This window comes from Sus scrofa, chromosome 7, assembly GCF_054392235.1.
Source record: "Sus scrofa isolate SSC_HxYL_T2T_F1_AM1 chromosome 7, Sscrofa_HxYL_maternal_Yorkshire_Landrace_v2.0, whole genome shotgun sequence".
In the NCBI taxonomy this organism is placed as follows: Eukaryota; Metazoa; Chordata; class Mammalia; order Artiodactyla; family Suidae; genus Sus; species Sus scrofa.
The window spans coordinates 14,151,510-14,178,647 of NC_139389.1; the positions used below are offsets into that span (position 1 = coordinate 14,151,510).

General features: G+C 39.1%; 2 protein-coding genes across 30 annotated transcripts in view; both read left to right on the forward strand.

Moving 5' to 3' along the window:
* RNF144B (ring finger protein 144B) overlaps positions 1 to 4,328 on the forward strand; it is a 173,258-nt gene extending 168,930 nt beyond the window's left edge. For all 28 annotated transcript variants that reach the window (XM_021100236.2, XM_084967476.1, XM_084967472.1 and 25 more), the window contains one exon: positions 638 to 4,328. In XM_021100236.2, coding sequence (XP_020955895.2) covers positions 638 to 778 — 141 coding nt within the window. In that variant the 3' untranslated portion in view covers positions 779 to 4,328. The remainder of the gene's footprint in view (positions 1 to 637) is intronic.
* Positions 4,329 to 11,261: 6,933 nt separating this feature from the next.
* The window catches only part of LOC110261733 (uncharacterized), a 1,083,992-nt gene continuing 1,068,115 nt past the window's right edge, over positions 11,262 to 27,138 (forward strand). For both annotated transcript variants that reach the window (XM_084967493.1, XM_084967494.1), the window contains exon 1: positions 11,262 to 11,403. The gene's annotated coding sequence lies outside the window, so the exon portion shown is untranslated. The remainder of the gene's footprint in view (positions 11,404 to 27,138) is intronic.

A 27,138-nucleotide genomic window follows, 5' to 3' on the forward strand; every position in this document is an offset into this window, starting at 1 on the left:
GGGTTTCATATTTATTAAAGGCCACGTTCCTTTTGAGGGAGTCAGTGTGAATAGCCTGGGAGCCACTGTTAATGTGCCTCTGAGACAGTAGAGGAAACTCGTTAGCGAGAGAGCCAGCACCAATTTCTGATCACGCTTCAGTTTAGTCCGTACTATCTCCCTGATTTATATCCAGTTCAGGCCGTTGCTGGGCACTGGCTAAAAAGTCCCATAATTGTAACTGCTTTATGTGCCTGCATTGGTGTCTTAGTCAGTGCAGGCTGCTGTAACAAATTAACCACAGCCTGGGTGGCCCATGCAGAAATGTATTTCTCATGGTCCTGAAGACTGGACCTCTGAGGTCAGGGTGCCAGTATGGTTGGGTTCTGGTGAGGAGCACGGTTTGGAGATGGCCTTCTTCACTCTGTCCTCACACGCAGAGAGTGGAGGGAGAAGAAACAAGATCTCCGGAGTCTTTTCTGATAAGGGCCTCCATCCCATCATGAGGACACCACCCTCATGTCTAATTCCCTAAGGCCCCCACTTCCAAACACCATCATACGAATTGGGGAGGGGGGTAGACAGTCCATGGATGATGGTAGAATATACACTTAGGAGGACTTAATTGCTGGAATAGGCTTTTCTTCTCCATTTCCAGGTGGTCGGGATTCTGGTGGGGCTGGGCATCATTGCCTTGGTGACTTCACCCTTGCTGCTTCTGGCTTCCCCGTGTATAATCTGTTGCATCTGCAAATCCTGCCGGGGCAAGAAGAAAAAGCACGACCCATCCACAACCTAAAGATCTCTGTTCGTGTCCACGTGCCACAGATGCCTGGGTTATACGAGACCGCACAGTGAGAAAACCCCACTTAGCGAACTCGCTTCCTCCTCCTCCTTGCCAAACTTTGGAAGTGCCTCTATGTCCAGACTTTGAACTTGCCTACCCGCCTTCAGGATCCAGAAAGGCCAAGCACTGGGTGGGAGGTGTGCCCATGTAAAGAGGACCAGGTTTAACAGTCCAGACTGTGTCTGTGGAGCATGTTGGGAAGCCTTGGGGTGATGGGGAGGAACTAACACATCGTCATGGTATCAGCCAAAGGATCCCACCGGACTGTGCAACTTCCCGCCAAATCCAGGGAGCCTGAAAGAACATTTGGTCCAATAAACGTGCTGCCAACCACGACAACACACTTGGTAACTGAAAGGCCAGAGTCTGTTCCGTGTTGATTTGACCACCCTGAGAAGCGTGAGGAGAACCCCTGGTAGGAGAGGAAGAATTAGACTGTTTAAGGGGAAATTCTTTTAAGAATTAGAGTGCTTGTAAGAATTGTATGAGGGCTGCTTCTCTTAGGAGTTGATTCTGATGGTTCTGCCTCTGCTGGTGGTTACTGTGTGTGCCGTTCCCATCATTGCCCTGGTAAGTTGGCAGAAACACAATAGGTTTCTCCTTGTGGGATCTCAGCTTTAAGCAGGAGAAACTGCTGTGCAGAAGGGGTTGTCATCCCCCCCCACCGCGCCCAGAAAAGAGCTGGAGCAGGTAAAACAATCTGGTCTAATTTAGTATCTCTCTCCTGGGTGATAAACTTCTTCAAACAGCCCGTAGCTGTGACGTATGGGTAGAGTGGCAGGGTTTAAAATCTTCATCATAGGTATCAGGGGCCTTTCTTGATCTCTTTGTTCATATACCCAACAAATTTAGAATTAGACCTAGAAGTATACAACAGGAGAGAATATTAAAGTCCATAGGTGTATCTGGAATTCACATAACTTGCTGCCTATCTAGAATTTCTATTCACTGGGCATGCATGGATATACCCAAGAGTGCACACAAAATAAATGTTTACTTAAAAGCCATTCTGTCTTCTGGGACTCATATTTGGTTTATTATAAATCAACTTAAAAATGTTTTTTTGCATATTATGTATGTAAATTTTGGTTACAGTTAAGTTCATAAGTTACCCAAAGGTGTCAACGCTTTTAAAACAGTGCTTCGTATGATATCATGCCATCCCAGTTTGTAAAAACACTAATTGATAATTAAGTTACTTACACAGTTTCAAATGCAATTCAGAACAGCCCTCTTCCCAGCAGCTTTGCTCGTTCAGCATCTGTTAGGGCAATCAAGAGTACTTTTTGTATGTACAGGGCACTGATAAAACAACAAAAAATATCTGAGAAATGAAAGGTAAATGCTTGGTGTGTCTTGCGTAGTTTGGGTTTTTATCACCTCACTGTGGCTTATTTTTCCCATTATTCCCTTAGTCAGATTTTGAATAAACGAGTTTTGAAAAGACAGTAACTTTTACTCTAATGACAGGATTACATAAATGCCGTTGGCAATGTAGCCTGGTGCTGCGTGAGAACCGTGTTAAATGTTAGTGGACAGCTCTCTTTGAAGCCAAGGGTACCACATCAGGAATTGTCAGGACCTCTGATATTTTCTGAGATAGCTGGGTAACTAGCCTATTAAACTGCTGCTATCTTTGATCTGTTTTGAAAGAGTGATGCTTTGCCTGTGTAATGGATTGTATTCTAAGTGGGGATGTGTATATTTAAGGAACTTTAATTTGTGTGTACATATTGCTATCTGATTGGTGTGTAATACATCTGGTTGTGTACATTTTTATTTACAGTTTGTATAGAACATAGACGAGAACTCTGGGAAAACTTTTGGATGGCAACCAACCAAAAAAGATTTTTAATCATTCATTAGAAATTTCTCAATATTGAATGTCTTTATTTTCCCTGGAAACTCTAAACACTTCAGAGAAAAAAAAATCAGCATCTTTCTTCTATCATCATATTTCATGTGGGTATAAATATAAATGTACATATATTTGAATAATTTGCTTTGTCTGACACTGCCTCATTATTAGCACAGGGCATTTATAACTGCTCAGGGGATCACAGGAACTCAGCTGAAACTGAACTTTTGAATCAAGAATGTCAGTCTTGGTAATATACTCTTCCATTAATGTACTCTCCAAGATTGCTTCCACAAAGAATCTTGAAACAGAGGCAATTTCAAGTAGCCTAAAATGCTGTTTTCAGAGGCACAGCTCCTGAATTTGGAGTAAAGGTGAAAGAATCCGTCTATGTTATTTCCTTGGCAAAACTGAGGGAATTTCTCTTCTCACAGAGATACTATAAAAGAATTAGCTTACTTTTTTGGGGGGGGGGAGGGGACCTGTTTGTCAAATAGATTTAAAATAACTGGATTTAAGTTTTCAAATGTTGAAAAGTGCCTGAAAAGTGGTGACTTCTTCCTTAAATGGCCCAACAACTTGGCCTGTGTAAGATTGTTGGAATCAACAGGAACAGCTTGGTTGGTTAAAACCCAAAGATATCTCTGGTGCATCAAAGGGCAAGATGCAAACCAGTCTAGAGATTTTGTTTATAATAGAGAAAGCTGATGACTTTGATAACAGAGACTGACGTTTTCATTTTGTAGAATTGGCCAGATAAAGGGTTTAACCTTGTCACCTTCCTCTGTTTGTTAGCTGTGTTCTTTCATAGTGATTCTTTCTGTACTAGGAAGAAATATGGGACTATGTAATGTTTGGATCTTAGGGCAAACTTTGTGTGTGTGTGTGTGTGTGTGTGTGTGTGTGTGTGTGTGTGTGTTTGGAGTAGTATATAGTCCATTTGAAATAGAAATCAAACAGATCCTTCACCATGCTGTTATCTGGATGGAATAACTCACCATTGGATGTAATGGCCTAACATCTAGCTGTTGCCCCTTGTGGGAATTTTTCTCTTGTTATTAGGTAGGGAAGTGAAGGGGAAAATGTTATGGAAGCAAATTGTAGAATCTTAGGCATCCTGTTTGTTCATGCCATGGATGTTTGCTCTGGACTTCAAATCTCTAGTTTGAAAGAGGCCTTGGAAAAACAAATAATTCACAGTGTGAATTTTCTTGTAGCCGGTATCACAAAAATCTCACCTATTCCAGGTTTGAAAATCTACATGTGTATTCGAATGTAAATCACTGTTTTCTTGGAACCCCCCAATTGTCTCTTAAAAATTACATTGAATCTAAATATGTATTACTTCAGCCTTTCTTACACAGTGCTTCTAAAAGACTTTTGGTCCCTGAATGGATGCCTTTATGTGTATAGAATCATGTGTTATGTGTAGCTTTAAAGACAGTTTCAGAATGCCTCAGATGAATGACATTTTTTAAAGCTGTTACAATTGATATCTATAGGCTCTTCTATCTCATGTTGATTCACAATCCAGAAAGTTTTGTTATGTATTTAAGAAATTGCTGTTGTATTATATTTTTCCAAGTATTTGAGAAGAAAATAGCTGTTTTAGTCTCTCTGGCCCCAATAAATGTGGAGCAGGAAGTCAAGTGTGTTATTTTTTTTGTTATGCTGCGTGTTTCTACACATGTTCAATTTTATCATCCAGGATCCAGCCAAGTCACTATTAAATCTTAGGTTCAGAATTAACAAAAATTACCCAAATCTGCAATAATATATATGGAAATAACTCTTGCTACCTTGTTTCTTAAAAGAAATAAGAGAAAGTGTCATGTCTTCAAGTGTTGCAGACTTTCTTCTTGTGCGTGTGTGATACGCCACACCACTAATGCAAGGCATTAATCATTATCCAGAAAAATATCCAGTAATTTTGGTCTTTGATCATCCTAATAAAAAATGTTGCCAGGGGAGTTTCCGTTGTGGCTCACCGGGTTAAGAAGCCGACTAGTATCTATGAGAATGCGGATTCAATCCCTGGCCTTGCTCAGTGGGTTGAGGGATCTGACATTGCCGTGAGCTGTGGTGTACATTGCATATGCGGCTAGGATCTGGCGTTGCTGTGGCTATGGCATAGGCTGGCAGCTGGAGCTCCGATTAGATCCCTAGTCTGGGAACTTCATATGCCACAGGTGGCCCTAAAAAGGCAAAAAAAAAAAAAAAAAAAGTTGGCGGACATCAGAATTACTTCTGTAAAATACGTGTTGGCTTCCGTACTCTCTCAGGTTAGTTCTAACCTTTCAGGTCATGCCAGAGCGGCAACCTGAGCCACAGTAGTGACAATGCTAAATCCTTAACCCACTGAGTCACCAGGGAATTCCAATGCCTTTTTATTGATTGCCTTTTGCTTCTAATATGATACCTGAGTCTAAAGGTTTATAATTGACTTATTCAAATTTCATTTTGTAAGCATTCAGTTTTGAGGAAATCAGTAAGATCGTTTAAAAACATTTTTGGGTTATGGTTTCTTAATTTGCTTAATTATCTCCTGGAATGTCAACATGATTTCATTTTTAAAGTGTACTTATTACTTGCTGAACTTGAATTTGCATTCCCAAAGAATTATTGAATGAATCATTTTATACAGCAGTGATTTTAATTAATCCCCTAACCAGCAAACTCATTGCAGTGTGAAATGCGAATCTAGTGAGTTTGGAAGAGAATTATAATTATGTTTTTCTGTAATTCAATTATTTCCATTTGTTAGATAATAAATCTGTTGTTTTCCAGACCCTAAAGACAGTATCCAGCTCTACATTATGAGAAATTAATTTCTTCAAATAATTTAATAGCAATTATAGTGTTTTATGTATGTATTTTCTGTATGCTTTTCATTAAATTTTTAAATTTTTTTTAATTAAAAAAAATTGGGGGGAGTTCCTGTTGTGGTGCAGTGGAAATGAATTTGACTAGGAACCATGAGATTGTGGGTTCAATCCCTGGCCTCCCTCAGTGGGTTAAGGATCCAGAGTTGTGGTGAGCTGTGGTATAGGTCTCAGACACGGCTTGGATCCCAAGTGGCTGTGGCTGTGGCTAGGGCGGCAGCTGTAGCTCTGATTGGACCCCTTGCCTGGGAACCTCCATATGCCGCAAGTGCGGCCCTAAAAAGCCAAAAAAAAAAAAAAATTTTTGGCTGTGCCCATAGCAGGTAGAAGTTCTGGGGCCAGCGATCAACCCCATGCCACAGCTATGACCCAAGCCACAGCAGTGACAATGCCAGATCCTTAACCCACTATGCCACCAGGAAACTCCATATGTATGCTTTTTTTTTTTTTTTGGTCTTTTTTTGGGGGCCACTCTTGTGGCATATGGGAATTCCCAGGCTAGGGGTCAAATCGGAGTTGCAACTGCCTGCCACAGCCACAGCGACACCAGATCTGAGCCACATCCGCGGCCCACAGCAACACCAAATCTTTAATTCACCGAGCAAGGCCAGGGATCAAAACTGTGTGCTCATGGATAGTAGTTTCGTTAGTGCTGAGCCACAGTGGGAATTCCCATATGTATGCTTTTTAAGGAAGACTTAAGAACAATCTTAAGAGATAAATGGAGCAGATACTGGATCAAGTTCGTAGAGAAAGCAATGGTTTTGGGTACCTGGCTTGTCAGGGGTCATACTACTGATAATTGGCAGCTAGAAAAAGAATGCCTGACTCCTCGAAAGTACTTTAATGTTCTTTCATCAGCTAATAATCCAGAGCTGGCCTTTACTTTCATGTCTGTGAGTCCTAAGAGAATGTTCTCCTCTCTGATAGCTGTATCAATGAATGTATAGGTAAGGGAATAGTTTATTATTTCAAATAATCATTTAGTGTCTGTGTTTTGGTATGTGTGGCAGTACGCCTAGGACAAAGGGCCACCCCTGAGTCAACCCCAGTCACTCCTCGGGGTTCAGCTAGAGGAGAATGACAGGAGACAGGAGACCGAAGGTGATTCCTTGAATAACGCAGTGATATGTTTCTGATTTGCTAACATTGGAACTAGAATTAGAGCTGGGTCAATGTGCCGACACCAGAAGCTCTCCCCAGTGTTCACCTCTCCCCCGTGATGACAGGTCCATTGTCATCAGTTCCTTTTAATGTTTACAATCAAGACTCAAAATGATTAACTCAGGTCCACATCCTTCCCTATTAATATTACTAGCTTGTACGCTAAAGTATATTTGTGCTCTAGCATTAAATATCAATCATTTTGCAGTTTCAAAAGCAAGAAATGGGGCTCTGATTAAGGAACTTAATGCATATCTGATGTATATAAAGAAGTGCTTTGAATTCCATTTTCTGCCTTTATGTCTTATCAGTTTTCATTTGTGTGTGTGTGTGTATTAAAACTAGGATTCAGGCTTTTGCTGAGAAACAGACTAAGTCTAACATTAGCCATTTTATCTTGTCACTACTGAATGACCTGGTAGGACTTGAGAGGGTATATTGTCTATTTTGGGTGGGACTGGATGGGTGGTTGACATTAATGCTATTGAACACATTTAAATAAAATGGACATGAAGGTTTTCTCAAGACGAGTCGTGAGACTTGTAATAATTCATCTGCCTGAGCTCATTTCCGGAAGCCAAGCCAGTTTGTTTGTCTAAAAGCAAACAAGTCCAGAAACCCACACACCGCCCTGCATGGTGTGTCTCAAAATCCAGCCTGGCTCTAGAACTTTGGACCACAAGGGCACGTGAACAGAGTGTTGGGAGAGGGTAGGTCGATCAACCTGTGTCACCTCAGGCACAGAACCAGCGGGCGACACCCTCTGTTCCCTCTGCCCTCTGCCAGTCTGGGTGGCATGGGGCTGGGGGCAGACACCCAGTTTGCAAGAAGATGGCTTCAGTTCCAGGCCTGGCTTTGCTCTTGACTGGTGGTATGGTTTGGGGCGAGTTGTTTATCACACAGCGTCATTTCATCAATCTTAGCTCAGGATTTGGAGGATAAGATGAGGTCACGAATGTCAAAGTGCTTCCAAGTGTTGTTTGTAAGGAGCGCAGCAGAGGGGGAGCCCCTGTGTTGTGTGTGCTGTGGCTATGAATTTGCCGCCAGATAGCATTTCCAAAAGAGAACAGGGGACTAAGAGAGGAGGGGTTCCCAAAATGCATTTCTAGCTCTTGAATGTGTGTTGAGGGAGAAATGAGCTCCTCAGTAAATGTATTTTTTTAGATTTAAAAATTCCTTTACGTTGCTTTTTCGCAAATAGGTTGCAAACATTTAGCTAACTTTGTGCTCAATTAAAATGGAAGAGAAAAATGCAGAATTCATATCAGCATAATGAGTTTTTCTAGGGGTCGTGGTTTATGGTAAAAATGCTCATATACAAGAAGCTTTATGGTATGTAAAATCTTTCACATTTCCCTTGACTCTTTATACTATTCTAGAAAGTAGATATTAATATGCCCTCCTCTGATTTACAAATGGGAGATGAGACTTAGTCACTAGGTAACATGGCACATGGTCATATAGCAGGTTGGTGGCAAAGGTAGAATTTGAACCCATTTCTGGTATGGGCCAGCCCAGGACCTCTTAGCATTATTTTATTCATGAATCTCTGTTTTCCTTTCTTTCTGTTTATGACCATACCTATGGTATATGGAATTTCCCAGGCAAGAGGTTGAATCAGAGATACAGCTGCTGGCTTACGCCACAGCCACAGCCACAGCAACGCCAGATCTGAGCCTCATCTTCAACCTACGCCATAGCTCATGGCAATGCGGGATCCTCAACCCATTAACAAGGCCAGGGGTCAAACCCACATCCTCATAGATACTAGTCGGATTCTTAACCCACTGATCCATAATGGGAACTCCCGAATCTCCGTTTCTTTACATTGCAAGTTTGTTACTATGTAGCTGGGTTCTTTGCTCAAGCTCTCCCTGGACTGAAGATCAAGGTATTGGTCCAGGTATTTTAATTCGGAGCTTGGGATCCTCTACCAAGATCACTGTTTGTTGGCCTGATTCATTTCTTTCTCATGCCTTCCCTGTGGTCTCCTCCATCTTTAAGCCACATCAAGTCCTTATAATTTAGATCTCTTTGACATCCTTTTCTGCTGCATCTCTCTGACTTCCATAATTTTAAATTTTAAAGGGGTCAGCGGGAACACGTGTGTCATTTTCAATAGGAAATTGAACTTTTTGCTGTTCTGTTTCCCTGCCCCACGAAACCAAGCAGACATGATAGTCTCAGCTAGAAAAATCTCAAACTCAGGAAAAAGTTCAGAGCAATATCTAGCTTTCTACAATGGAGCTGTTGATCTTAAGTTTCATCAAAGCCCGGCATGGCCAGGGTATTAACAGGACCCCTGCTTCTGTCTGGTGGCCTTGAGAGGTCCCCTTGGTCTTTACATAAGACAGATTTTCCCACATGGACTTAGAAGAAAACCTGATCTCATCTTTCTAAACAAACCTTCAGAAGATTCAGGATTGGATTGGATTCAAGAAGGACAACTCCTTTCAAGAACTGGCTTAAAGTACAGCGTGGTGTTTCCACCCAAGGCAGGCCAGTAAAGCAATGGATTTCAGTTAACCAGTTTTTTTTTTTTTTTTTTTTTTTTTTTTTTTTCCTAGAAATGAAAGTCTAGAAGGAAGTGTCAGAGCTCTACTAGTCCCCGACTAGCTTTGGACAATTTAAAATTTTATCTTGACCTTGGTTTTTCTCACCTAGAAATTGGAAATGATTGTTTTTTTGGTCCAGTTCAAATCTAACCTTTTGGGTAAGATGGAGAAGCTCACCAACACCCATTGTGAGCCTCATATTCATGAGAATAGTAAGGGAAATTCTCCTTATTAGACGAGGAACCAGTACTTGCTGGAAGACGTTGCCAGGCACAAAATTATAGGTAATTACATAAGCATGGGAAACACATTACAAGTTTATTTAAAATAAGCAAATTCAAAGAACAATGGTTGAACTTCATAAGTTTGTTTACAGCTCTGGATGGCTGAAGACTTAGAACAAAAGTTGTTTGGGAAATTTTCAGGGACATGTTTCCTCTAGTACTTATATTAAAAACATCTTAACCTCAGTATCCTTATTTTAAGCACGCAATGGACTATTTATTCAGAGTGTGTCAGTCGGAGGATTTTTTTAAACATTCAGTCGCTTGGTATTGATTAATTTTGCTCTATATTTCCCTACACATGGCATGTTCTGTGAATTGGATTAAATTTAAGGTATGTATCTGTGTTAATAAATGGTAGATAGGATAGTATATATGGTAGTATATCTACCCATTTATGTATCGTGTGTGTGTGTGTGTGTGTGTGTGTGTAGTAGATAGATAGGTAGGCAGATAGGCATATCTACTTAGGAACAAATACATTTTTATTCAAATTTTATTCCAAAAGTGGAACACAAAGCTACTCTGGATTTCAAAAACAGTAAATTAAAAAAAAAAAGAAAGCTAAATAAATATTTTAAAAATGCTTTAAAATTTTGACTTTTGAACTAAAATGTGTTTATTTTTCCATGTATTACTTGAAACCCACAATAAGGTGTCCTTATAGATGATTGTACCCATTTGTGACACGATGTTCCTGGTTAGGGCTTTTAACATTTGAGATTTAAAGAGTAGTCACACTAAAACTCATTTCTAATATTTAACCCTGATGTCACAAATATATCATAACTAAGAAAATAAAACAGAAACTTCAGAAAAAACTTCAGGCTTAATTCCTATGGTCCATTTCATTGAAAACAAAAATGTATGTTGATTGCATCTTAAAATGAAAATAATAGGGGAAAAAAGAGAGATGATTATATTCTTTCTCTATTAGTCATTCATAATCTACAGGGTGTTTCTCAGATGTTTCCACATAAACATCCTCAACTGATATAAGAACATGAACTCACCCCTTGGAGGAAGAGAATGGCTTAAAAGCATTGCCCAAAGTGAATTGCTGAGAACTAGAAACATCTCCTCTTTTAATTTTGTCTTTAACATTCACTTAAAAATTACAATCTATACTATTTTGATTTCATTTTAAAGATAACATTCTAAATTACCTAAGTAAAATTTACTTCTTGAAGATGCTTCATATATATGTTGAATTACATATGTATAATTACATACGTAATTTCATATATATTGAATTACGTATAATTCAATAGAATTTTTTGGTGGTTATATCAACTACAGAGTAAGTGCTTTTTAAAAGTATTCCATTATACTATCATTTTCTTACTTGAACATAATATTAGTGCCTTGAATATTAAAAGCTCTATATAATTGCTATCAGTTTTTACCCAAAACCAGCTTAGAAAGGGTTATGTTAATATGAGTCTTACTCATAGGACTTACCCTCAAATCCTTTTTGGAACAAAGCAGAGAATAAATATGATAACTAATAGGACATGAGGAAAGAGCCAGACTGAATACAGAAAAAAAATTGTGTGAGAGATGTATTTCTACTGGGTTTTATAACTTGAGGTGATTCTTAAAAAAGTAGAGAGCACAGAAGAGTTTCTTATATCAATGAATTTATTAGTGCTTAAGAAATGCTTTCAACCCAGCTGCCTTTTCCTTTTTTAGGGAAAGCTGGGAGCACTGAAGTACACAACCAGCTTGACAAAGACCGGAAATGGAGCGGAGTTCTGAAAGTCCTTTGAGGAAGTTAATTGACCATGTTGTTTTCATTTACTTGGAAAGGAATTCCCTTTGAAAACTCAGTGAGGTGTGTCTTTCTCTTTTCTTCACTGCACTCTGTCAGCTAATAAGATAACTGATGTAAACTTATGTTATATACTTTAGTTTCTATTGTCTGTGAAGAACTAGAGCTTGAAGTAATCCCACTTAATTCAGTGATTCAATTTTACGAAGGATGATTAACCCATTCTCATTAGAAAATTCTTTTGCCCTTTGCCCATGGAAATCGTTGGCTCTCTGTACATCTGACACAGTAGCTGTTGCAGCCCTGCTTACTACACCTGATCATAGGCACCAGGGAGGAGAGAGGAGGAACACTGGTTTCTGTCATCAGTACCTACTTTTTAGGAGGAAAAAAAGGAATAGCTGCATATAATGACCTGAGACCAACATGGCCTTCCCAATAATAAATAGCAGGAGAGCTCAACTTCCCCCCTTCCCTTGCCCCTTATAGTTCTTATGTGCTGATCAATTGATGCTCAGGAAGGAAAAGTGAAACTAAGAGAAATATGGGAAGCTTACAGAAAAACTTACAGAAATACAGTTTTCTTAACTTCTTCCATATATATTGGTATATGCAAATCAATTGCTAATACTTTTGTTGTATTGAGAGGGTGAAAACTTGGGTCATATAGAGAAATCTTTTATAATTAAAAACAACCTCTGATTCTCAGAATGATGCTTTTATCTGGCTTCCTCTCTGTTGCTTCTTAACAGCCAGGTATTTGCCTGTTTTCTTTGTCTTTTCAAACAATGAGCTCTTGAATTAATAAATTTAAATTTGCCTTCTAATTCATTAATTTGTTTTAAATATTTATTATATTTTCTCTAGTTATTTTTTTAAAAATTGTGTTTACTTCTTGGGTTGACTGCTGCATTTATTTTCATTCTTTCTTGTTTAGCTATGAAAACATTTAAAACTATGATTTTTCCTTTCGCTATAACCTTGATAGCATCCAAAACATTTTAATAAATGATGTTGTCTTTGTTGGCCTTTTCTCTTTTTTTTTTGTCTTTTTTTTTTTTTTTTTTTGCTATTTCTTGGGCCGCTTCCACGGCATATGGAGGTTCCCAGGCTAGGGGTCTAATCAGAGCTGTAGCCGCCAGCCTACGCCAGAGCCACAGCAACGCGGGATCCGAGCTGCATCTGCAACCTACACCACAGCTCACAGCAACGCCTGATCGTTAACCCACTGAACAAGGGCAGGGACCGAACCTGCAACCTCATGGTTCCTAGTCGGATCCGTTAACCACTGTGCCACGACGGGAACTCCTTTGTTGGCCTTTTCTACAAAATAATTACTGTATCGATCTACTTTCACTCATTAATGGTTTTGGTTGGATAGACTTTGGTTTCCAAGTATATTTTCTTTTTCCTTAAAAGTATGACAAATTTCTAAGTTTGTTTTTGCATTGGGGTCACATAGCCTGTATAATCTCTACTTTTGAGAATTTACTGAGATTTCTTTTTGTGGAAAAGAGTTAGAAGACATTCCATAAACAAGTATTTCTTCTAAAGGGTACAGAATTTTAAAACATTTTTATTTCAGCTTTTTAGAGGTATAATTGACAAATGAAATTGTAAGATTTTTAAGTGTACATTATTATATATATATAATTTTTTATCCCTTTTGGCTCTCCTTTTTTTGTGATTTGATGATTTTTCTGTTGTAGTATGCTTAGACTCCTTTCTCTTCATCTTTGTATATCTACTATAGACTTTTGCTTTGTGGTTACCAGGAGGCTTACATAAAGCTATGTTTATAACAGTACATTTTAAGTTGATAACATCAACTTCAAACACAGGTGAAAACTCTGCATTTTTACATTATTCACTCATTTATACTTTTGATGTTATGATTTACATCTTTTTACATAATGTTTCCACTAACAGATTATTGTATTTTTTTTTAAAAAATGTATTATGATTGATTTACTGTCAATTTCTGCTGTACAGCAAAGTGGCCCAGCGATAGATATGGATATATCTAGATATATTGATATCTATATCTATCTTGATATATCTAGATATATTGATATCTATCAATATATATACATTCTTTTTCTCACATTATCCTCCATCATGTTCCATCACAACTGATTAGATATATAGTTCCCTGTCCTATACAGCAGGATCTCATTCCCTGTCCACTCCAAATGCAAGAGTTTTTCATCTACTAACCCAAGACTCCCAATCCATCCCACTCCCCTCCTCTCCACCTCTGGCAAACACGAGGTCTGTCCTACATGTTCATGATCTTTTCTGTTTTGTAGATAGATCATTTGTGCCATATTTTAGACTCCACATATAAGTGATATCATATGGTGTCTGTCTTTCTCTTTCTGACTTTCTTCACTCAGTATGATAATTTCTAGTTCTATCCATTTTGCTGCAAATGGCATTATTATGTCCTTTCTTATGTCTGAGTAGTATTCCATTGTGTATATGTACCACATCTTCCTAATCCATTCATCCATTAGTGGACATTTAGGTTGTTTCCATGACTAGCCTATTGTGAATTGTGCTTCGATAAACATATGGGTGCATGTATCTTTTTCAAGGAAAGTTTTGTCTGGATATGTGCCCAGGAGTGGGAATGCTGGGTCATATGGTAGTTCTATATTTAGTTTTCTAAGGTATCTCCCTATGGTTTTCCGTAGTAATTGTACCAATTTACATTCCCACCAACAATGTAGGAGGGTTCCCTTTTCTCCACATCCTCTCCAGCATTTGTTATTTGTTGACTTGTTAATGATGGCAACTCTAAATGGTGTGAGGTGGTACCTCATTGTAGTTTTGGTTTGCATTTATCTAATAATTAGTGATGAGCATTTTTTCAGGTGCCTGCTGGTCATCTGTATGTCTTCTTTGGTGAAATGTCTATTTAGGTCTTCTGCCAATTTTTCAATTGGATTGTTTGTTTTTTTTTGTTGTTGAGTTGTATGGGTTGTTTGTATATTTTGGAGAATAAACCTTTGTCATTTGAGTCACTGCAAACATTTTCTCCCATTCTGTGGGTTGTCTTTTCATTTTTTTAAAGTGATTTCCTTTGCTGTGCAGAAGCTTTTGAGTTTAATTAGGTCCCATTGGTTTATTTGTGTCTTTATCCAGGAGGTGGATCAAAGATGTTGCTGTGATTTATGTCAAAGAGCATTCTGCCTATGTTTTCCTCTAGGAGTTTTATTGTATCTGGCTTTAAATTTTGGTCTTTAATCCATTTTAAGTTTATTTTTGTGTATGGTGTTACACAATGTTCTAATTTCACTCTCTTACATGAAGTTGTGCAGTTTCCCCAACACGATTTATTGAAGAGACTATCTTTCCTCCACTGTATATTCTTGCCTCCTTTGTCATAGGAATTGACCATAGGTGTTTGGGTTTATTTTTGGTCTTTCTATCCTGTTCCATTGATCTATACTTCTTTTTTGTGTGCCAGTACTGTACTGTATTGATGACCATACCTTTGTAGTAGAGTCTGAAATCAGGGAGCCTGATTCCTCCAGTTCCTATTTTCTTTTCAATATTGCTTCGGCTGTTTGAGGTCTTTTGTGTTTCCATACAAACTTTAAAATATTTTGTTCTAGTTCTATAAGGAATGTCATTGGTAGTTTGATAGGGATTGAACTGATTCTGTAGATTGCCTTAGGTAGTAGTGATTCTTTCAATCTAAGAGCCTGGTATATTTTTCCATCTAATTGTGGCTTTAATTTCTTTCATCGGTGTCTTATGATTTTGAGAGTACCAGTCTTTTGTCTCTTTAGGTAGGTCTTTTTCCTAGGTATTTTATTCTTTTTGATGCAATGGTAAATGGGATTGTTTCCCTAATTTCTCTTTCTGATTTTTCATTGTTAGTGTATAGAAATGCAATCTGTTATTAATTTTGTATCCTGCAATTTTATCAAATTAATTGATGAGCTCTAATAGTTTTCTGGTAGTGTCTTTAGGATTTTCTAGGTATAGAATCATGTCATCTACAAACAGTGACAGTTTTACTTCTTCAATTTGGTTTCCTTTTATTTCTTTTTCTTCTCCAATTGCCATGGCTAGGACTTCCAAAACTATAAATAACACTGGTGAAAGAGGACATCCTTGTCTTGTTCCTGATCTTAGTGGAAGTGCTTTCAGTTTTTTACCACTGAGAATGATGTTAGCTGTGGGTTTGTCATAAATGGCTTTTATTTTATTGAGGTAGTTCCCCTCTATGCCCACTCTTTAGAGAGTTTTTATCAGGAATGGGTGTTGAATTTTGCCAAAAGCTTTTTCTGAATCTATTATTTTTCAGTTTGTTGATCTGATGTATCACATTGATAGATTTGCAGATATTTAAGAATCCTTGTATCCCTGGGATAAACCCTACTTGATCATGATGTATGATCTTTTTAAGGTATATTTTTATGCGGTTTGCAAATATTTTGTTGCAGATTTTTATGTCTATATTCATCAGTGATGTTGGCCTATAATTTTCTTTTCTTTTTTTTTGGTGGTGTCTTTTTTTTGGTTTTGGTATCAGGGTAATGGTGGCTTCATAGAATGAGCTTGGGAGTGTTCCTTCCTCTGCAATTTTCTGGAAAAGTTTCAGAAGAAGAGGTATTAAGTCTTCTCTGAATGTTTGTTAGAACTCAGCTGTGAAGCCATTAGGTACTGGACTCTTGTTTTTGGAAGTTTTTAAATCACATTTTCAATTTCAGTACTTGTGATTCATCTGTTCATATTTTCTATTTCTTCCTGGTTCAGTCTTGTACCTTTGTAAGAATCCATCCATTCCTTCTAGGTTGTCCATTTTATTGGCATACAGTTGCTCATAGTAGTCTCTCATGATTCCTTGTATTTCTGCAATGTCAGTTGTAACTTCTCCTTTTTCCTTTCTAATTTTATTGATTTGAACACTCTCCCTTTTCTTCTTGATGAGTCTGGCTAACAGTTTATCAATTTTGTTGATCTTTTCAAAGAACCAACTTTTGGTTTCATTGATTGTCTCAATTGTTTTCTTTTTTTCTATGCTTTAATTTTTGCTCTATAATCTTTATGATTTCTTTCCTTCTACTAATTTTGGGTTTTGTCTGTTCTTCTTGTCTAGATGTTTAAGGTATAAGGTTAGATTGTTTACTTGCATTTTTTCTTCTTTCCTGGGATAAGATTGTATTGCTATAAACTTCCCTCTCAGAACTGCTTTTGCCGTGTCCCATAATTTTTGTATTGTTGTATCTTCATTGTCATTTGTCTCTATGTATCTTTTAATTTCCTCTTTGATTTTTTTCAATGATCCATTGGTTGTTTAGTAGCATATTGTTTAGCTTCCAAGAGTCTGTGGTTTTGCAACTTTTGCTGTTTTTTCTTGTAGAGTATTTCTAATCTCATAGCATTGTGATTTAAGAAAATGCTTGAAATAATTTAGATTTTTAAAAATTTATCAAGGCTTGATCTGTGACCCAAGATGTGATCTTTCCTGTAGAATGTTCCATGTGCACAAGAAGAAAGTATATTCTGCTGCATTGGGTGAAAAGTTCTAGATATCAGTTAAGTCTGTATGGTCTAGTGTGTCATTTAAGGCCTGTGTTTCCTTGCTGATTTTTTGTCTGGATGATCTGTCCATTGCTGTTAAGTGTGGTGTTCAAGTTCCCCACTATTATTATGTTAATGTCACTTTCCCCTTTTATGGCTGTTAATAGTTGCCTTATATATTGTGCTGCTCCTATGTTGGTGCAAATATATTTAAAATTGTTATTTCTTCTTCTTGTATTGGTCTTTTGATCATTATGTAATGTCCGTTGTCTCTTGTGACCATCTTTATTTTAAAATCTATTTGTCTGATAGAGTATTGCTACTCCTGCTTTTCTATAATTTCCATTTACATGTAATATTTTATTCCATTCCCTCACTTTAAGTCTGTATGTCCTTAGATCTGAAGTGGGTTGCCTGTAGACAGCGTATACATGGGTCTTGCTTTTGAATCCATTCAGGTAGTCTTTTTCTTTTAGTTGGAGCATTTACATCTCTTTACATTCAATGTAATTACGGATAAGTATGTATTTATTGTCATTTACTTAAAGTTTTTTTGGGGGAATTGCTATTTTGGGTCTTTTTTCTTCCCTTTCTCTTTTTGTCGTCTTTTCTTACAGTTTGCTGACCATGTTTAGTGTTATGTTTGGCTTTCTTTTTCTTTTTCTTTTTGCCATTTCTTGGGCTGCTCTCGCAGCATATGGAGGTTCCCAGGCTAGGGGTCCAATCAGAGCTGTAGCTGCCGGCCTACGCCAGAGCCACAGCAGTGCGGGATCCGAGCCACATCTGCAACCTACACCACAGCTCACAGCAACGCCGGATCCTTAACCCACTGAGCAAGGCCAGGGATCAAACTTGCAACCTCATGGTTCCCAGTTGGATTCGTTAACCACTGAGCCACGACAGGAACTCCCTTGGTTTTTCTTTTTTAGTGTGTGATTGTTATAGTTATTTGAATAGTGGTTCCCTTATATTTTGATATATCCATCTGTATGTGTGCAGAATTGTTTCATCTTGCTGGTCTCCTTCCTTTCAAATGCACTTTCAATGTTCTGCATTTGTCCCCTCCTTTTCTCATGCTTGCTAGTTCAGATACCATATTTGTCAGTGGGTGATTTCCTACTTTTAAATTATCTTTGCCTTCACCAGTGAGTTTCTTCATTTTTAATATTTTTGTTTATAAATGTGGCTTTTCCTTTTCTGCTTAGAGAAGTTCCTTTAGTAGTTGATGTAGAGCTGGTTTGGAGGTGCTGAATTCTCTTAGCTTTTGTTTGTCTATGAAGCTTTTGATCTCTCCATCATCTCTCAATTTAATGAGAGCTTTGCCGGGTAGAGTATTCTTGGTACTTGGTTTCTCTTCTTCATCATTTCAAATATATTTTGCCACTCCCTTCTGGCTTGTAGAGTTTCTGCTGAGAGATCAGCTGTAATCCTTATGGGAATTCCCTTATATGTGATCTGTTGCTTCTCCCTTGTGGGAGAACAATATTTTTTCTTTGAACTTAATTTTTGTCGGTTTGATTAGTATGTGTCTTGCTGCATTTTTTCTGGGGTTTATTTTGTATGGAATTCTCTGTGCTTCTTCCACTTGAGTGAGTGTTTCCTTTCCATATTTGGGAAATTTTCAGTTATAATCTCTTCAAATATTTTCTCTGGCCCTTTTTCCTCTCTCTTCTCCTTCTGGAACCCCTATGATGTGAATGCTGTCCCAGATGTCTCTTAGACTCTTTTCAGTTTTTTTCATTCTTTATTCTTTTCTGCAGCAGTGATTTCTACCACTCTGTCTTCCACCTCACTTATTCGTTGTTCCGCCTCCATTAACCTGCTATTGGTTCCTTCTAGACTATTTTCTTCTCAGCTATTGCACTATTCATTTTGGTCTTCAGATCCTCTAGCTATTTGTTAAACATTTCTTTTAAGTTCTCAGTCTGTGTCACCATTCTTTTTCCAAGAGCTTGGGTCATCTTTACTATCATCACTCTGAATTCTTTTTCAGGTAAATCGCCTATCTCCTCATCATTTTGTGTGTTTTTGACTTGTAGCTTTGTCTGAAAGCTGCTTCTTGTCATCTCATAATGTCTACTTTTCTGTTTATCATCCCCTTGACAGTATGATCAAGGTCTGGTATATAGTTTATTTTTATTTTTATTTTTTCTTCCCTCTGTACAGCATGGGGATCAAGTTATTCTTACATGCATACATTTTTCCCCACCCTTTGTTCTGTTGCAGTATGAGTATCTAGACATAGTTCTCAATGCTACTCAGCAGGATCTCCTTGTAAATCTATTCTAAGTTGTATCTGATAACCCCAAGCTCCCGATGCCCAGTCCTGGAGTTCTCAGGGGTGGTAGTGGTTCACGTGTACCTCTTTGCTGTGTAGGTCCTAGGGATTGCTCTATGTAGATAAAGGAGCAGGTGCTGCTGTTCTGCCAGCACTCTCCTTGCTTGGCCACTCTATGGATCTCTCTCTAAAGCTTCTCTTGAAAGGGGTCTCACTCCACCTCTAGGTTGGGATCGGGGGGAGTGGCTTCTCCCTGCTTGTTGCTCACAGGCTCTCTCTGTAGCTGCAGGATGTGTGTTTCTGGTGGTTCCTCCCCCTGCCTTGCTGCTGCTAGGAGTGCTCTTCCCAGCCCTGCAGATTAGAATGTGGGTTAATGGGCCTCCCCTGGCTCCGTTCATGTGGAAAGAATGCCACTGACATGAGTCTTCAAGGGGCCACTGGAAGGGGTCCTGTATCTTGTTTTCTTCACTGGTTGGGCAGCCCAGAGCTCTGTCAGAGAGCAATACCGGCAGTCCTCTTGTGGGAGTGGGTGCTGCCACCAGCAGCTTTTCTGGCACTGCTTTGCTGGCAGAGTTTCTGCAGATTCTCTGGGCGGTAACAATGAACCTGTGTTTTCCCTGGTAGAAAGGGAGTGGGCACTGGCAGCTCTCTCACGGGAATGGGTGGGCACTGGCAGCTCTCTCATGGGAATAGGTGCTGTCACAGTGGCAGGAGCCCTGCAGGTTCTGCCGGTGGAGCTGAGACACCTGAGTTTGCCTGTGTTTTCCCTGCTCAAGTAGATCACTGCTTTTGCAGGAAGTAGGCACTGATGCCAGCAGTTTTTCTGATGCTGCTTTGCTGGCGCAAGCCTCTGTATAGTCTCTGGGCGGAGCCAAAGCCCCTGTATTTTCCCTGATTGGCAGGTAGTGGGCACTGGCGGCCCTCTTGCGGGAATAGGCGCTGCCTCTCTGGGTGTAGCTGAGACTCCTGTGTTTTCCCTGATCAAGAAGGTTGTCACTTTTGCAGGAAGTGGGCGCTGCCACCAGCAGATTTTCTGGCACTGCCCTGCTGGTCAGAGCCTTTGCAAATTCTCTGGGTGGAGCCAAAGCACCCGCATTTTCCCAGACCTCTTGGGGGTTGAGCTCAGCCACCGAAGGCTGCTCTTCTGGTGCAGGTTGGGCTTCACTAGCGTGGGCCCCGGCTGTCAGAACCTGAGAACTTGTGTTACTCTCCCAGGTGGATATTCCACCTGCTCCAAGAAGTTTGTACCCTAAGGAAGGGGCCGCTTCCCAGCCGTTGTTAGGCAGCCACTTTGGCCAAGTGGTTCCCCAGCAGAGGCAGGCAGTGTCCTGCAGCTTGAGAAAGCCGGCAGAGAGAATAAGGCTGTGGTAGTGTTCCCACTCCTTCCTTCAAGCACCCCAAACAATGGTGTCTAGTCTCTAAGCCCGACTGGGTTGCCTCTGCTTAGATGCTGTCATCGCCCTATACTCTAGTCCCTCTAGGCTGTTGCCACACTATCAACCCCATTTTTTTTTTTTTCCTTAAGTAGCCAGCCCCAGCTCCCTCTTTGGGTCTGATCTCTAAGGCCAAGTTTTAGTTCCCAACACCCGCTGGCACCTGCCTGTGGTTGCCTGCTGTCCATAGCACTGACCGTTTGTGGAGAACTCTCTCCTACTTAACTGCTTCAGTCCAGTTGTCTAGAGTTCCTTCTCCGTTTTGGGCTGATCCTCATTCGGTGGTGGAACTCCCCAGGGTGCAGGAGCTATTCCTCTTTCCAGCTCCCTCCTGGGAGAGCAGGTCCTATCTAGTTTCCTTTCACTTCTTTTTCTCTTGTTTTTCTTCTTTCTCCTATCTGGTTTTGTACTGCTTTTCTTGTTCTATCATAATCTTGACCTCTTTTGTCAGTTTTTCACAAAACAAAAGTTCCACATATAGTTGTATTTTCAATGTATTTGTGGGGGTAGATGAGCCTTACATCCTGCTGCTCCACCATTTAGACCTCCTCACATTATTGTATTTTTAATACTTTTATCTTCTAATCTTCATACTAGAATTAGATGTGATTTACCCACCAGCATTATAACATTAGAGTATTTTGAATTTACCTGTATGTTTACTTTCAACAATGAGATTTATAATTTCTTATGTTTTTCTTTTTACTAATTAGTAAACTTTGGCTTTATTCTGAAGAAGGTTTTAACATTTCTTGTAAAGCTGATGTGGTGGTGATGATCTTTTTCGGTTTTTCTCTTCTGGAAAATGCTTTAACTCTCCTTTAGTTTTGTACAATTTTGCCAAGTAGAATATTCTTGGTTGGCAGTTCTTTTTTTCTGTTCTTTGATTATATCATGCCATGCTCTTCTGGCCTGCAAAGTTTCTCCTGAAAATTCTGCTGACAGTGTTATGAGGGGAGGGTCCCTTTTATGTCACATTTTGTTTTTCTCTTGCTACTTTTAAGGTTTTCTTCTTGTCCTTAATTTTTGATAATTTGATTATAAGGTGTCTCAGTGTGGGTCTCTGGATTCATTTAGAACTTTCTAGGAGGAGTTCCGGTCGTGGCGCAGTGGTTAACGAACCCGACTAGGAACCATGAGGTTGCGGGTTCAGTCCCTGCCCTTGCTCAGTGGGTCAACGATCCGGCGTTGCCGTGAGCTGTGGTGTAGGCTGCAGACACGGCTTGGATCCCGCGTTGCTGTGGCGCTGGCGTAGACTGGTGGCTACGGCTCCGATTAGACCCCGAGCCTGGGAATCTCCATATGCCCCAGAAGCGGCCCAAGAAATAGCAAAAAAAAAAAAAAAAGAACTTTCTAGGATTCTTGGATCTGGATGGCTGTTTCTTTTTCTAGCATTGGGAAGTTTTCAGCTATTCATTCTTTGAATAAGCTTTTTGCCTTGTTCTCTGCCTTTTCTCCTTCTGGGATCTCTATACTGTGACTATTGGTCAGCTTGGTGGCATCCCATTAAGTCCCTTAAGCTCTCTTCACCCTTTTTCCTTTGTGCTTTTCTGATTGGATGAAATCCACTCCCCTGTCTTTGAGATTGCTAATCCTTCCTTCCTTTTGAACCCCTGTATTTAATTTTTCAGTTCAATTATTATATTCTTAGCTCTGTGATTTCTGCTTGTATTTTCTGTCTCTGATGAAATTAACACTGTATTCATGCAGTTTCCCTGACTTTGGAAAATATTTTTATGACTATTATTTTGAACTCTTTATCAGCTAAATCTCCATTTTATCAAAGTCTGTTTCTAAAGTTTTAACTTGATATTCTGTTTGTGACATATTTCTATGTTTTTTCATTTTTCCTTTATTTCTATGTGTTTGATAAAACACTCACCTCTCCCATTCTTGCTGGTGTGGTTTCACGTAGGAAATGAATCTTGTCAATCAGCCCAGGCTTTGCTGTCTTTCAAACTGTTTGCGATTATCCAAGTTGCTTTCTTTGTTCTTATCAGCTCCCAGTAGGTGCGGAGGTTGTTAAGACCTATCAGTATCCCAAAGGAGAACATTATAGTAAGCACCTAGATGCAGCTGATTGAAAGATCCTCAGCAAATTTTGAAATATGTAAATATAGCTCTTTCAGGGAAAGACTGAAAGATGGGCATTTCTCTCTGCTGTGCTGACTCCTGTGGTGATATCCAATTAAGAACTGGGATTTGTTTATTTGTCTTTCAATTTGCTACAGTCTTGTGGGATTGATGAATGCAAGCCCACCTGGACACCAGAGCCAGGGAATCAAGGGGTGCATCCCCTAAGTGCCAGCCATAAAAGTTGAGTTGCCAGACTTGTGTACAAGCTCCTTCCTAGGAGATGCTGTAATTGGAAATGGGATACAGGGAGAATGTGGAGATAGTGTCTGCTGGCTTTCCCCAGTCTCTGGTCTCCAGAGAGGATCTCATTCAGCCCCTAGATGTGTGCTAAATTAGAATCACACAGGCAGCACTTTTAAAGTATGCAAATAGGCCTTGTTCAAATGGGTATTTCTCTCTGCTCCTTCTGTTGAGCCCTGGGGTAATAGCCACAATATTTCAAGAGGTCTTTCAGAACTGTTTCTTTATTTGCTATAGTCTTGTGGCCTTGTGGGCACAAGCCCCATTGGCTCTCAGAGCTGGGTATTTTGGAAGTCCTAAAAATGTGCTAGATGTTGGGTCCAAACTTTGACTTCTCAAGAAGAAGCTGGGAATTGTGCATTTTCCCTCATTTGTATGTCACTATGCCAGAAATGGGGTTTATGGTCAAGTATGTCTCAGCCTTTCCTTCCAATTTCAGTGTGGTTATATTCTTGTTTGGTGTGTAGGAGTTGATCAGCTCATTTCTAGGATTCTTTCAGAGGGAACTGCTCTGTGCATAGCTGTTGTCTGTTAGAGAAGTGATTTCAGGAGCCTCTTATGTCACCATCCTCTTCTGAAGGGTACAAAGTTCGATATATAAATATAAAATCTTGCTCATTAATTCTATTAGACAATTCCAGTTTTTCTTTGTTTCTTAGTCATCTACTTTATCTGCATGAAAGGAACATATTAGTTTTCCCCTCCCTCATGCTCTCATTTTTATCATTTCCCTTGTATATCTAGTAGCTTTTGCTTATGTTTTATTTAAAAAATTTTTTTAAATTATAGTTGATTTACAATGTTGTGCCAATTTCTGCAGTACAGCAAAGTGACTTAGTCATACATATATATACATTCTATTTATCTCATATGTTTTTAAAACTTTTTAATTTAAATCAAATAAATTTTTTATGATTTTTATTTTTTTCATTATAGCTGGCTTACAGTGTCCTGTCAATTTTTTCCTGTACAGCATGGTGACCCAGTTACACATACAAGTATACAATCTTTTTTTTTCACATTATCATGCTCCATCATAAGTGACTAGACATAGTTCCCAGTGCTATACAGCAGGATCTCATTGCTTATCCACTCCAAAGACAATAGTTTGCATCTATTAACCCCAAGTTCCAAATCCATACCACTCCCTCCCCTTCCCCCTTGGCAACCATAACTATCCTCCAAGTCCATGATTTTTGTTTCTGCGGGAAGGTTCATTTGTGCCATATATTAGATTCCAGATATAAGTGATATCGTAATGTATTTGTCTTTCTCTTTCTGATTTACTTAATATGAGAGTCTCTAGCTCCACCCATGTTGCTGCAAATGGCATTGTTTTGTTCTTTTTTATGGCTGAATAGTATTCCATTGTGTATATACACCACACCTTACTAATCCTATCATCTGTGATGGACATTTGGGTTGTTTCCATGTCTTGGCTATTGTGAGTAGTGCTGCAATGAACACGTGGATGCATGTATCTTTTTTAAGGAAAGTTTTTGTTTTTGTTTTTTGCTTTTTAGGGCCACTCCCGTGGCATATGGAAGTTCCCAGACTAGGGGTTGAATCAGAACTACAGCTGCCGGCCCACACAACAACCACAGCAACACCAGATCTGAGCCGCATCTGAGACCTACACCACAGCTCACAGCAACGCTGGATCCTCAACCCACTGAGCGAGGCCAGGGATCAAACTTGCATCCTCATGGATCCTAGTTGGGTTCGTTAACCACCGAGCCATGACGGGAACTCCAAGGAAATTTTCTTCTGGATATATGCTCAAGAGTGGGATTGCTGGTTGTATGGTAGTTCTATGTCTAGTTTTCTAAGGTATTTCCGTACTGTTTTCCATAGTGTTTGTACCAGATTACATTCCCACCAACAGTGCAGGAGGGTTCCCTTTTCTCCACAGCCCCTCTGGCAATTGTTATTTGTGGACTTACTAATGATGGCCATTCTGACTGATGTGAAGTGGTATCTCATAGTAGTTTTGATTTGCATTTCTCTAATAATCAGTGATATCGAGCATTTTTTCATGTGTTTGTTGGCCATCTGTATATCTTCCTTGGAGAAATGTCTATTCATGTCTTCTGCCCATTTTTCCATTGGGTTGTTGTCTTTTTTGCTGTTGAGTTGTATAAGTTGCTTGTATATTTTAGAGATTAAGCCCTTGTCAGCTGCATCATTTGAAACTATTTTCTCCCATTCTGTAAGTTGTCTTTGTTTTCTTTTTGGTTTCCTTTGCTGTGCAAAAAGCTTATCAGTTTGATTGGGTCCCATTGGGTTATTGTTGCTTTTATTTCTATTGCTTTGGGAGACTGACCTGAGAAAACCTTTGTAAGGTTGGTGTCAGAGAATGTTTTGCCTATGTTCACTTCCAGGCGTTTGATGGTGTCTTCTCTTATATTTAAGTCTTTGAGCCATTTTGAGTTTATTTTGGTGCATGGTGTGAGGGTGTGTTCCAATTTCACTGATTTACATGTAGCTGTCCAGGTTTCCCAGCACCACTTGCTGAAAAGTCTGTCTTTTTCCTATTTTGTGTTCTTGCCTCCCTTGTCAAAGATTAATTGACCATAGGTGTCTGGGATATTTCTGGGTTCTCTATTCTGTTCCATTGGTCTGTATGTCTGTTTTGGTACCAGTACCACACTGTCTTGATTACTGTAGCTTTGTAATATTGCCTGAAGTCTAGGAGAGTTATACCTCCTGCTTGGTTTTTTGTTCCTCAGGATTGCTTTGGCAATTCTGGTTCTTTGTGGTTCCATGTAAATGTTTGGATTGTTTGTTCTAGTTCTGTGAAAAATGTCCTGGGTAATTTGGTAGGGATTGCATTGAATCTGTAGATCACTTTGGGTAGTACGGCCATTTTTACAATATTAATTATTCCAACTCAGGAGCATGGAATATCTTTCCATTTCTTTGCATATTCTTTAATTTCCTTAACATTTTATAGTTCTTAGCATATAATCTTCCACCTGCTCAATCATGTTTATTCCCAGGTATTTGATTTTTTGGGATACAATTTTAAAAGGTATCATATTTTTGTATTCCTTTTCTAATATTTCATTGTTAGTATACAGAAATGTGACTGATTTCTGAATGTTAATCTTATATCTTGCTACTTTGCTGAATTTGTTGATGAGTTCAAGTAGTTTTTGGATTGAGTCCTTAGGGTTTTCTATACATAGTATCATGTCATCTGCATATAGTGACAGTTTTACCTCTTCTCTTCCAATTTGGATGACTTTTACAATTCTTTTGTTCGTCTGATTGCTCTGACTAGGGCTTCCAATGTTGTTTTGAATAAAAGTGGTGAGAGTGGGCATCCTTTTCTTGTTCCAGATTTTAGTGGGAAGCCTTTCAGCTTTTCCCCATTGAGTATTATATTTGCTGTAGGTTTGTCATAAATGGCTTTTATTGCATTAAGTTGTGTTTCCTCTATACCCATTTCGGTGAGAGATTTTATCATGAAAGGATGTTAGACCTTGTCAAATGTTTTTTCTTTTTTTTTTTTTCATAACCTAATTTTATTCTTTTTAATTTTTTTATTTTTTATTTTTTTTATTTTCCCACTGTACAGCAAGGGGGTCAGTTTATCCTTACATGTATACATTACAATTACATTTTTTCCCCCACCCTTTGTTCTGTTGCAACATGAGTATCTAGACATAGTTCTCAATGCTATTCAGCAGGATCTCCTTGTAAATCTATTCTAAGTTGTGTCTGATAAGCCCAAGCTCCCGATCCCTCCCACTTCCTCCCCCTCCCATCAGGCAGCCACAAGTCTCTTCTCCAAGTCCATGATTTTCTTTTCTGAGGAGATGTTCATTTGTGCTGGATATTAGATTCCAGTTATAAGTGATATCATACGGTATTTGTCTTTGTCTTTCTGGCTCATTTCACTCAGTATGAGATTCTCTAGTTCCATCCATGTTGCTGCAAATGGCATTATGTCATCCTTTTTTATGGCTGAGTAGTATTCCATTGTGTATATATACCACCTCTTCCCAATCCAATCATCTGTCGATGGACATTTGGGTTGTTTCCCTGTCCTGGCTATTGTGAATAGTGCTGCAATGAACATGCATGCGGGTGCATGTGTCTCTTTTAAGTAGAGTTTTGTCCATATAGATGCCCAGGAGTGGGATTGCGGGGTCATATGGAAGTTCTATG